General features: G+C 42.7%; 2 protein-coding genes across 3 annotated transcripts; one reads left to right on the plus strand and one right to left on the minus strand.

Annotated features, from left to right (window-relative positions):
• Positions 1-126: 126 nt before the first annotated feature.
• On the minus strand, positions 127-5,594 carry LOC135524599 (calreticulin-like). The gene is made up of 9 exons (XM_064952280.1): positions 5,371-5,594; positions 4,707-4,808; positions 4,221-4,424; positions 3,796-3,890; positions 3,477-3,686; positions 2,832-2,945; positions 927-1,070; positions 750-842; positions 127-602 (listed from the first exon to the last, which is right to left on the minus strand). The coding sequence occupies exons 1-9, from the start codon at positions 5,462-5,464 to the stop codon at positions 405-407; spliced, it is 1,254 nt and encodes a 417-aa protein (XP_064808352.1). The 5' UTR covers positions 5,465-5,594; the 3' UTR covers positions 127-404.
• Positions 5,595-8,611: 3,017 nt separating this feature from the next.
• Positions 8,612-12,936, plus strand: LOC135524601 (uncharacterized protein C19orf44-like). Of its 2 annotated transcripts, none has more exons than XM_064952282.1 (9): positions 8,612-8,825; positions 9,012-9,170; positions 9,293-9,967; positions 10,071-10,473; positions 10,624-10,706; positions 10,919-11,399; positions 11,515-11,613; positions 11,864-12,030; positions 12,529-12,936. In XM_064952282.1, exons 2-9 carry the CDS (start codon positions 9,024-9,026, stop codon positions 12,616-12,618), a joined length of 2,145 nt encoding a protein of 714 aa, XP_064808354.1. In that variant the 5' UTR covers positions 8,612-8,825; positions 9,012-9,023; the 3' UTR covers positions 12,619-12,936. The 2 variants fall into 2 exon arrangements, with proteins under 2 accessions (XP_064808354.1, XP_064808355.1); XM_064952283.1 differs by having other exon boundaries at positions 11,524-11,613.
• Positions 12,937-12,984: the final 48 nt, after the last annotated feature.

Raw genomic sequence — 12,984 nt, forward strand, 5'->3', positions numbered from 1 at the left:
ATGTGGGGAATAATCCTTTGCTTTGACACTGAAGGGATGAACTGATGGTAGCTGATGATAAAAGCAAGGAAGCCATTGGCAGCACAACCTAGAGCAACTGTAGGACACATGGACAGGACAGACCACATTCTGAACAAAGGGGGAAAATATTCTAAATGAATCACTCACAGAAACATAAAACTTAAACCCAGTTATTCAACCCTAAACACCTAGTAAAAAAAATTTAAAAAAATGGAACCTCTTAAGGCAAACATTGCCTGCCCCTTTCCCACCCCTACACCTGAAAAATAGGTTGCCACAGGAAGGGCAAGTCCATAGGGTATTACTCAATGTGATGATGCACAGCAGTCAGTCCATTGGAGAGAAGATAGGGCGGGACAGAAACATCTTCTGTTCAGTTTAATTTACAACTCGTCCTTGTCTTTCTTGGGAGTTTCCTCTTCCCCTTCTTCCATTGGGCTGTCCTCTTCCTCCTCCTTTGACTCATCCTCCTCATCATCATCTCCCTCATCGTCAGCAGTGTCCTTCTTGCTCTTCTCCTCCTCTTCTCTCGCTTTCCTCTCCTCCTCCTCCTGTGCATCTTTCATTTTCTTTTCTGGTTCCTATTTTACAAATAAGGAAAATGGGTCATTGAGAGAGCACTGTGGGTCAGTTGTATTTTGGGCTAACAATTGAAGAGGAATAGCAAATTGAACTCATACTAACTTATGCCAAAATAGAAATGTATCATGAAAATAACAAAATCTTACCTTTGTAGTTCCCCAGGTTTCATTTCCAAACACCTCTGCCTCCTTTACATCATCACCAATAAGGAAGTTGTCAAAGATAGTGCCAGACTTCACCTACAGAAAGACAGACAAACAAATGTAACATCAAGCCCATAATTACCCTTCAGCTACAAATGTATCATTCATTGTCTAACATACCTGCCATAGGTCCAGACCCAGCACTCCAATGTTTTCAAACTTGTAGATGGAGGTGTCGGCTGTGTAATCAGGGTTATCAATCTCAGGATGCACCCAGGTACCTTTGTAGTCGGGGTTGTCAATCTGCTTTGGATTCCACTCTCCCTGAAAAGACAAGGCCAGATATTAGACTTCCAGTGGTGACCAACTAGCTGTATAATGCAGTTCATGGTAGGATAACACTCTCATGACTGTCTTGATCAGGTCAGGTTACAGGAGACCACAACCCTACAGATTATCTCTCAACCCCAACAGAGGAGGAGAGATCTCGGGGTCTGAAGACGTGGGGGTTTTATGGCCCCCACTCCCCTGGTAAATCTCAGGCCACAGACAAATTCCTTTGTCCTGTCACTATGAAGAACCAGCCTCAGAACATTAAACATGAAATAAAGGGACTTTGGAACAATGGTTTCAGTCAGCCACAATGGTGGTCATGACAATAGATGGACTATGAAAATGTATGTGATTTTTGTTCAGTTATTAAAGGTTAATAGATGATGTTATTACGAAAACATTGTAATGTGAAGGGTTTTCCTAGTATACGTTTGATATTTATACATTATACGTTGTATGGAAAATATCCAAATCAAAGAGAATGTTTTGGGGAAGATGAAATGTTAAGTTAGTTGTCTAAAATGGGATTTGAGAAAAATCTAGCCCTTGCCTCATTAACTTGGTACGCCCAGAGAATTGCCCTAGAGGCGGCTATGCCCACTTCTGACCCAGGGGTATAAAACCTGTGAGTATAGAATTTACAACAGGACTACGTGACCTCAGCTGCAGCAGGGTCAAAGTAAACAAACCCAGAATGCAAAGCAAGTTTGAGGACAAAGAAATCCTTTTCTACCCAAACTACGGATGAGTAGCTGTGTCTAAGCGGGTGAATTCAAGTCGAACCACCTAGCCTCCATCTCCCATCGAACCGTGGTATCTAAAGGGTTTTTATTCCTATGCTGTGAGCTCTGAGCTACAGAACTGTCTGTCCTCAGAAGACCCCTTCCAGAGAAAGGGGTGGGGGAACAGACTCCTAAGCCAAAAAGGACACACACACCGGGAGGACGCGCAGGAGAAGTGCATCATCGAACCGCGGAACGGTCCACGCAGAGAATCCCCTGAGATCATCACCACGTAATTACATCATTATATTCTGACCCATAAGAGCGGCAGTTTGAGGCAAAGCTAGGGTTAGAATAGCATAGCTGACAAATTCACCCAAATGCATATTTCTTGTGTACTTCTTTCTGTTCCCTCTCTTTTGAAATTCCCATTGTGGGTAACATGCGCCATAGTGTGTTGGCCCGTTATACTAAGTTCTAATCAATAGCCTAAAATGTGTTTTGTCTATGTTTATCTTTTATCATCATTTTAGCTTTTAGTAAATAAATATTCCATTAAGATTGGTGTGGTACGATTTCATTAGTGGGACCCGGGTCCGTGCAGATTCACAGGCTATACGACGTTCAGAACGAGACTATCAGAGGCAACTGGTTAATTAGCGGCTGTTGTAAAATCGATATTCTGATATTCTTTGAGTTAATTTGGCAAATAGAATCTCAATAAAACTTAGTTTTCCCATGGTGCTCCAGGTTAATGAGTTAATTGCTTGATTCAGTTAATCACGTAATTAGAAACTTGTAATCATTCGATGAGCAACAGTCGTCACATTAGCTAATACAACAACTCTATAATAACTTGTATTAATAAACTATTTGTAAGTATTGTATATGCTGTGAATGCATGAAGATTCTAGAGTATATTAACATATTAAGCTTAATTAGCATTTATATGAGCTGTTATAAATGCTTATAAATTAATAATTGAAGTTATTTAAGTGTTGTTAGCCACTGGTTCAAACTCAGTGTGTACCTGATACTCCGGGTTGGGGATCACAGGAGGCTCCCACTCTCCATCCATGTCCACATCCCAGTCATCAGGCTTCTTAGCATCAGGGTCAGGGATGTTCTCAGGCTTCTCCCAGCCCTAGTGAGAAAGTTAAAGATTAGTTGGCCAGTGACAGAACTTAAAGTGCTTTGGACAAAGAGAGAGAACTCCTGAAATGGTGTAACTAAACCAGGACCACAGAAAGCTCAAGCTCTTTGGCTTTAATAGTCAAATTACTGTTAATATCAGGAAGAAAGATCATACAACATTTTCTAAGCACAATGGACCCACAATATGGTAGAATGAAATGTGATAGCCATCAAATTCTTAAAAATGGTTTTACCATTATGTAAGAGTAACTAGCCTTGGGGAAACTTTGGGATCTGTCCATTTTACAGTGGATTGATGGAACGGTGTTTCCTGACTAGATGCATTGGGCCGAATAGGGAAACAGCGCTGACTGGACACCAACGGAAAAAAAGGGCTGAGCCTCTTCAGCACATTGTCATTCCCAGTAACAGCTTATAAACTTCTTTTAACTTGGATTACGTTTCTCAATCGGGATTCTGATATTCCCTATATCAATGCTGGTTTACTTTTGATCAAATGTCTTCAATCAAAGAGGCTCACCTCTGGCTTGGTGTCTGTAGGATCGTCAATCTTGGGTCTGTCGTCCCAGTCCTCTGGCTTCTTGGCCTCAGGATCCTTGATGGTCTTTGCGGGCAGAATGTCCCAGTCCTCCTCCAAAGTGCCTGACTCCACCTTCTCATTGTTGATCTTCACCTCGTATGTCTGGTCCGGGTTCAGGATCAGAGTGTACAGGTGTGTCAGCTCGTCATCCTGAAGGGACAAAGTGGAGAACAGCAGGGGTCAAGTTAGAGGCAAAGAAAGGCCTGATGGGCAATATGCAGTAACATAATTCAATGCTGAGGAATTTAAAATGTCTTACCTTGCATTTGATTTCTTTCTTGATGAGGTGGTTCTTGCCTTTATAGTTAAAGATGACGTGAACCTTCTTGGTGCTGTAGCCACAGATGTCTGGCCCTGTGGGATGGATGGGTAGAAAGCATTTAATATAATGATTGTTACATCAATAAAACACAGAATTTACCTTAAAATCCACACGTTTCTGAAAATGACCAAGGGTGACAAAATCTAATTTTATTGGTAGCATACACATATTTAGCAGATGTTATTGCGGGTGTTGCGAAATGCTTGCTTGTGTTCCTAGCCCCAACAGTGTCGTAATATCTAACAATTCACACAAATCTAAAACTAAAAGAATGGAATTAACAAATATACACAGAGGGATTAATCTCTGACCAAAAATCATTCCTCAGTCAGAAAAACTAGTGGTGCTCTGCACCCACTCACCAAACATGATGTAGTACTGCGAGTCTCCGTGCATAGCTGCCTGGTCTAGGTCTGCTGGGAAGATTTTGACATATCCACCGCCACAGTCGATCTTCTGCTCGTGTTTGACAGTGAACTGGACCACCAGGGGCTTGCCCTCGTTGCTGAAGGGTTCAAAGCGGCTGGACATAGCATAGAAACGGGCATCCTGGCTGGTCTGGAGGCCTGTGGAACAGGTAAGAAGATAATACATTAACATCAGTAGGTATAAGGTATAGGAGGCGAGTGCTGTATAGTGAGTTTACAGTACTGTATGTCATGTGAATTACACTTTGATTAGTGTTGGCGAGAATACGCTTTACATATGCATTTACAACAATCCACAATCTCAGGGAGCCATTTGCAACCATTTGGCATATGCAAACTCAGACTCAGTGAAGGAATTGGGCATAACTCCATATTGAAACATCTTGTGATCAAACTACTGTATATCCCTATTCAGCTCACCTTTATCGGCCTCAGCATCGCCATAAAACTTCCCAGCAGTCAGTTGCCACTCTCCATAGTCGGTCTTGTGCTTTGATACAAGCCACCGGCTCTTCCATGCATCTGAAACCAACATTTACATTCTTATCAGTCAGGATCTAGGGGAAGTTACATGGATGAGTAAGGATGGTAGGAAATCAATGAACAAATCAAAAGTGAAAGAATCAATAATGACAATAATGGATTTCACCTTGATACTATGTCAAAAGTTATCTTGATACATACACAAATGGTGCGTCTTCTACACACAGTGTAAAAAGTCTGACCATAATGATATTTTATGGCAATTCACTTTCAAATAGATTTTATGCAACAACAAAAAAATCCAATAAAACTCAAAAACTTCCTTGACGCACAAGGTGTAATCTCATGTTCCACATTACAGAAAACTTGTATTTTAACAGAAACTACACAATGGAGCTTTTTCCAAGCAATAGCCTAGATACCAAAGTGACTGACTACTACATGCAGGAAGAACATAATTAATTAATTAATTAAAGACCGTAAAGACCAAAACACTACGTTATAGGGTACGGTATGGGCACTTGCTTAGATCATCCCCAAAACATAATCTATCACATATAAACATTTAAGCAATGATCAGTAAGACAAAAGTCGCATTTACCTCCATCCTGAAATTGTTCCTTGAAGTATACAGTAGCGTCGATGATGACAGCTACCGATGCAAAAACTGAAAATATTGTCACTGCGACCCTCATGCTTCCACCGTCCCGCTGTCCAGGTTAACTGTGTTGTTTAGCTCCTTGAAACCCAGTAATAAACGCTCAAAGAATAAGGAAATAGGTTATACGATCATTTCTAACTCCGTATTCCTTCACAGATGGCCGCAGCTCATTGGATGTGATCCTGTCCAATGAAATGAGACCACGAGTTATTTTTCGGAAGTGCTCGGATTACACACATAGAGGAAGAGTCAAAGAGAGAGCCCCAACTCGACGGAAAATCTGTCTCCCTCCATCCAGCAGGTTACGTTTTTTCGACCACCAAGCAAGGAGTTTTTGTATGGAGGTCAATGAGCGAGTGTCAAATTTGGTCAACAAAAAACGAATGATTTATTTGCTACGTGAAGTTTATTTGATCGAATAGAAGTTTTGTAATGTTTAGGTTGTCATGAGTGTAGTGATATAAGTAGGACACGTGACATCCCAGCTCTTGCGTTGTCTCGAGATGGCTATGCATATTTATTGTATGAGGCTAGTAGCATAGCATCTTTCCATCCAATACAGGCGGTTGACGTCAACAACCCTCGTCAAATATTCAAGAGTGTTAAAATAATTAGATTTATCAGCAGCAAGATTTGTGACCTGTTGCCACAAGAAAAGGGCAACCAGTGAAGAACAAACACCATTGTAAATACAACCCATATTTATGCTTATTTATTTTCCCTTGTGTACTTTAACCATGTGTAATGGTTACAACACTGTATATATACAGTGCCTTGCGAAGGTATTCGGCCCCCTTGAACTTTGCGACCTTTTGCCACATTTCAGGCTTCAAACATAAAGATATAAAACTGTATTTTTTTGTGAAGAATCAACAACAAGTGGGACACAATCATGAAGTGGAACGACATTTATTGGATATTTCAAACTTTTTTAACAAATCAAAAACTGAAAAATTGGGCGTGCAAAATTATTCAGCCCCCTTAAGTTAATACTTTGTAGCGCCACCTTTTGCTGCGATTACAACTGTAAGTCGCTTGGGGTATGTCTCTATCAGTTTTACACATCGAGAGACTGAAATTTTTTCCCATTCCTCCTTGCAAAACAGCTCGAGCTCAGTGAGGTTGGATGGAGAGCATTTGTGAACAGCAGTTTTCAGTTCTTTCCACAGATTCTCGATTTGATTCAGGTCTGGACTTTGACTTGGCCATTCTAACACCTGGATATGTTTATTTTTGAACCATTCCATTGTAGATTTTGCTTTATGTTTTGGATCATTGTCTTGTTGGAAGACAAATCTCCGTCCCAGTCTCAGGTCTTTTGCAGACTCCATCAGGTTTTCTTCCAGAATGGCCCTGTATTTAGCTCCATCCATCTTCCCATCAATTTTAACCATCTTCCCTGTCCCTGCTGAAGAAAAGCAGGCCCAAACCATGATGCTGCCACTACCATGTTTGACAGTGGGGATGGTGTGGTCAGGGTGATGTGCTGTGTTGCTTTTACGCCAAACATAACGTTTTGCATTGTTGCCAAAAAGTTCAATTTTGGTTTCATCTGACCAGAGCACCTTCCACATGTTTGGTGTGTCTCCCAGGTGGCTTGTGGCAAACTTTAAACAACACTTTATGGATATCTTTAAGAAATGGCTTTCTTCTTGCCACTCTTCCATAAAGGCCAGATTTGTGCAATATACGACTGATTGTTGTCCTATGGACAGAGTCTCCCACCTCAGCTGTAGATCTCTGCAGTTCATCCAGAGTGATCATGGGCCTCTTGGCTGCATCTCTGATCAGTCTTCTCCTTGTATGAGCTGAAAGTTTAGAGGGACGGCCAGGTCTTGGTAGATTTGCAGTGGTCTGATACTTCTTCCATTTCAATATTATCGCTTGCACAGTGCTCCTTGGGATGTTTAAAGCTTGGGAAATCTTTTTGTATCCAAATCCGGCTTTAAACTTCTTCACAACAGTATCTCAGACCTGCCTGGTGTGTTCCTTGTTCTTCATGATGCTCTCTGCGCTTTTAACGGACCTCTGAGACTATCACAGTGCAGGTGCATTTATACGGAGACTTGATTACACACAGGTGGATTGTATTTACCATCATTAGTCATTTAGGTCAACATTGGATCATTCAGAGATCCTCGCTGAACTTCTGGAGAGAGTTTGCTGCACTGAAAGTAAAGGGGCTGAATAATTTTGCACGCCCAATTTTTCCGTTTTTGATTTGTTAACAAAGTTTGAAATATCCAATAAATGTCGTTCCACTTCATGATTGTGTCCCACTTGTTGTTGATTCTTCACAAAAAAATACAGTTTTATATCTTTGTTTGAAGCCTGAAATGTGGCAAAATGTCGCAAAGTTCAAGGGGGCCGAATACTTTCGCAAGGCACTGTATATATATATACACATAATGACATTTGTCATGTCTTTATTGTTTTGAAACTTATATGTGTAATGTTTACTGTTAATTTATATTGTTTATTTAATTTTTGTATGTTATCTACCTCACTTGCTTTGGCAATGTTAACACATGTTTCCCATGCCAATAAAGCCCCTTGAATTGAATTGTATCCACCGATCCAAAGAAAGGATAGGCGGGAGCTTTGTTGTCCACTATGTTGTTTTGTGGACAACAACTGCCACTATTAGGGGGGAGAAAAGCATCTTATCAGTATATCCATCATCTTTGTTTACACATCGGCTCGAGGTCTAGGATCAGATTGCCCAATCCCAAACCCTAGATTTAACGGCATGGGGGATGAAAAAATATCTGACTCTGAACCAGAGGTTAGAGGCAACCTCTTCAACACCGAGTGGGCCATATTTTCAATAATTTCTCTGAATTTGTAAGAGCAGCAATAATAGGGGACGAGAGGGAAACAATTTAGTTTATGTTGTGGATAGGTTTGTAAAATTGTGACAAACATGTTCACCTATTCTGAGAACCAAGTGGGCTATTCAAATGTGCATGCTATAGTCTAAATGCACCTTTCCACACAGTTACATAGCAAAATAAACGTCCCTCCAATGTTGACACACACATCCACTAGGCTGACCAAATGCCTCGTTTAATGCAATAACAATAAAATATGGACATTGCATGACATAACCCTGAAAGCCCGTGCCTCTTAGCTTTCCGTAGAATGGCGCGTTTCAATGATGTCATGTGAGTAAACTGCGATTCGTCCCATGGATACGAGGGACGCTGTTTATAGTGAAACGTTGGATACATTGTAGCGATCGTGGCTGATCGATCCATGGTCAAATCATGTTGTTGCTACAATTTTAATTTGAAAACGGACACATCTAATCAAGTGCATATGTCGTATGCATTCGTCTACTTGTTTTGTACACGACTGCAAAGCAGATATATTCTTGCTAGCAGCCCAGTGTAAATGTAGGTCACTGTGTTTTTTTAAACTGCTTAGAACTACTTACGATGAACATAGCTTTGCTGTTTTTTTTTTAATTCCTGCATTTATTTGTCTATTTCATATGATCAAAAATGACAACGCAGATGTTTTGCAAATATCCAATTGTTGAACAGCTAATCTAACATTCATTTGAATGTGTTTCTAACAAGCTAATAGATAAAATGTGGAATCGTTGTGGCAGGAGTTCAGCTCTGGAAAGAGCACAGGCACAGCTCTCAGAGAGGAGAATTACCAAAAACACTGCTGACTCGAAGAATAACCCAGAGCGTTATATGGCCAAAGGAACAGTTAAACCCCATGGAGATCCAGTAAGTTAAAGTTAATTTATTTTATACCTTACACTCAATGGTTGTTCATTAGCTAAGCTACCCAGAACTGCAAGAATGGTGAGTGCAAAGTATTCACAGAATGTTTTGCATTTCTATTGCAGTTTTCTCCCCAGGGATATGTGGACACCATTGCCAATAGGAGAAACACCTCACAAGCCAGACAAACCCCACTCCAGGACCTGAGCGACCTATCGTTATCCTTAGAGGACGACCCACCACCAGAGAGCGTTGGGGCTGGTTGGGGGAGCAGGTTCATCAAGAAAGCCCCTCCACCTGCTACCAGCCAACCTCCAGCCCAGAGCAGGACCCAGACACAGCCGGTCGAGCCCAAATATGTGACCACATGCCAGAGGAGCTCACAGAGCGCGGCCCTGAGCCGACTGGCCCTCATAGAGAACCGCATCCGAAACCGGCAACAAGCCAGGGATGGACCAGCACTGTCTAATAGGAGTACACCACCAGCCCCCCAGGAGAGGGAGACACCCCTGACCCTCTCTGACCAGTCCAGCAGTGACCTCAGCATGAAGGGAAAACGCTTCCTGAAGAAGTCAGTGAATGCATCACCTACACCTGCTGTAGTTCCCAAGGAGAAAGGCCCAGATCTGGATCTCATGCCATTGGGTGGTTTCAAAGCCCCTACTCCTCCAGTGGCTAGTCGAGGTGTGACTCTGGACAGTGATGAAGAGGATATGAGGAAGCTCCTGGGAGGCTCTTTTGAGTTGTCAGAGGATAGCCTGCACAAAGAAGCAAGAGTGTCCTCACAGACAACTAGAAAGGTACCTCACTGCCTTACTAAGAGTGGTATTATGTATTAATAGCAATTTAGTACCAGCAATGTGCAAACTAACCACCATCTCTCCTTTTGCTTGTATTCCACAGTCCTTCGTCAAAAGAAGCCAAAAGGTTTCACCCTCACCCCCACTGGTAGACTGGCTATCCTCAGTCAGAGCACTGTCCCACTCCCCACCCTTTCCTCAACGACTCGGGTCCCCCAATCGCTTATCCAGCCGAGCCCTGGCACAGCACAGCCCTTCTCTCTCCATCCGCAGTGCCTCAGTGGTCCTCTCTCCATCGCCCTCTCCCCCCAACACTCCCGCCCCAGGCAGACAGGGCTCCCCCCGGGCCAGACACCTCAGGTGCTCCCGGTCCTTAGTGTCAGCCCTCAGCGAGGTGCGCTCCCTGGAGGAGCTCTTCCCTGAGGCCTTGGGCTCCCTGGTGGAACTCTACCCTGAGGACCTGCCCTCTGACGATGCCATCAGTGAGAAAAGTGGGGTCTCTGATGGTAAGATGTCATGCGTTAAATATTTGTAGTCTGAGTTGTAGTGAAAAGCAATATAGAAATGAGTAGTGTTTTAGGCTAAACAGTGATCGAGAGCGCTTTAATATAATTTACAAAATTCGGTTGATTTATTAAGTCATGTTTTCTCTACAGAATTCAAGCTTAACATTATGTCACTGGACGACCTGGCACCGGTCATCACGCTTGGAATGTCTGAGAACAAAAAAATGAATAAGGTTGGTAATAATGGCAGCCAGCCACCCCTGGAGCCATACAGGAAGAGGCTCGCAGAGCTACAGCGCTCTGTACAGGGCCTGATAGTGTTGAAGCACAGATCCCCTACTTTGTTTTAATTATGAAAATACTTAATGTTTTGCACTCTTTCATATTTAGTAAGTAGATGCATGATTTTTTTTTCTTTCATTTCTGATGAGGTTTTGTTTTCCAGAAAGAAACCAAAGCGGTCAAGGACCCTGCCGCTAGATCATTTATGGAGGAAGTTTCCAGTGAGGAGCAGATCCCATCAGAGGAGCCCAGGAAGGACTATGAGAGTGACTTTGAGAGTGAGATCAGGACTGAGACAGACAGGAGTAGGGTGAGTGAGATCTCTGAGCACCTGGGATACGGGGACAAGGACATGTCGGAGGTCAGGAACTACATAGTCTCGGACACATCCCGGCAAGACAAGTACTCCAGTGTCTCGGAGGGAGACAGTCACGTCACCCACACAGACTACAGTAGAACCGCTGATTCATTCACTGGCAGAAGCAGCAAGGGTTCCTATTCCCAATCATCATCTCGCTCCCACTCTGTGGCTGACACCATCACGCCGTCTAGTGTGTGGAAAAGACGCTCGCCCAGCAGAAGGGGCGTGAGAGAGGCTGCGGTGCAGACCCAAGCAGACGGACTGGCCTACACCTGGTCCTCCGGTTTGTCCACTAACTGCAGTAATATTTGTAACAGCAAAAACAATATTGCCATTTTAATCAGTGTAATGTAGTAATGGCTACTTGTCTGTCATACCTTTCCTTACATAACTGTCAGTCTGTGTAGGTATGGCCACCCTGGGGCCAGCGGTGGGGATGGCCTACGTGGATCCAACCCCTGTTGCAAGTCACACCGTCAGTGCAGAGGCTGTGGAGGGTATGTCCTTACAGCCACGGTTCAGTGACAAATTCTCACTCATTTAAAAAATAAGTTAAAACATTTTTTAATAAAATGCCTGTTGAGCCTCAATCGCTACACTGCGACTCATGCTAGTCGACGCATAGTTTCACCCACCTCATTGTCACCATCGTTAACACAATGCCTGAGGCCTAATCTCTTATCTACAGGAAAGGTTCAGGTCTTCAACCTACTGACCACACCTATCTTGTGTCTACCTCCTCCCAAGCCCTCAGTGCGTACAGCCCTGCTGTGTTTGCCCTTAACGACATGCTGAGGCAGCAGCTGGCCCTCACCAAACACTTTGTCCAGACCAGTCGCCACCTCCACTCCTCCTTGCTGCAGTCCCTGGGCCCTGCAGACTACACCTACACCACTCTGGAGGACACCAAGGAGGTAGACTACTCTATTGCCCAATCCTAAATTCATTCCTACACATTTACAGAGTACTGAAGGTATAATTGATAAGTCAAACACCCCCCATTGATACCTATCCTCTTATGAGGGGCTCTCAACCATTGTTAAATATTTGCTTTGGCCAGAAGATAGCGACCCTACCTGAACGCGATGTGCCATTCCATAATAGCTGCTGTGGCTACTGGTAACTAGCAGTATTTCAATGTAGCAGTGTGGATAAACGTCCAATTTGAAGTACAGTGGCATATCCCATCCCTGAATCAAGATGTTTTCCGACTCATATCTCACGCTGGCTCGTGTCTTAATGTAACCATGATTGCATTCCGACCGTGTAAACAAGCATAACTGTGGTTTTCACACTTCTTACACTGTCCAGTTGAAGTCATAATCCAAGACAAAGATTGGCATTTTCAGATTTTGTTAAACTTTTCCTTAGATGTAGTGGGAATCAATCAACCTGTGTGATCTTTGTTATAGTTCATTCGCTGTCACAAGTCTCCCCAGCTGACCATGGAAGAGGCCTTGGAGGAGGTTCTTCAGGAAATGAGAGAGTATCACTATATTTGACAACCAGGAGCTGCCTTGACTGCACACAGCACTGGAAATATGGACACTTTACATGGTACTATTAAAACATTTTATACCAGATCATTTAATGAATGAATGAATGTAATGAAATGTATTAGTTGGTGCATGACTGACCTACACATCAGGACATCCTTATGACAAGATAATTTACTGAGTGTCATGTTCAAAAGAATGTACCGCTTTTATATTCAGATCAATGAGGACATGTAATGCTGTTCAATAAAAAATGTAAGAACTGGAATCATGTTTTTTTTAAATCTTGATATTAAATGGATCATCTTTGATGTTTGATTCTGAAGGGACCATTTTTGTCTTGTTATTTACAGTGTACATTTAAGTTAAAGC

Source organism: Oncorhynchus masou, chromosome 31, assembly GCF_036934945.1.
Source record: "Oncorhynchus masou masou isolate Uvic2021 chromosome 31, UVic_Omas_1.1, whole genome shotgun sequence".
Lineage (NCBI taxonomy): Eukaryota > Metazoa > Chordata > Actinopteri > Salmoniformes > Salmonidae > Oncorhynchus > Oncorhynchus masou.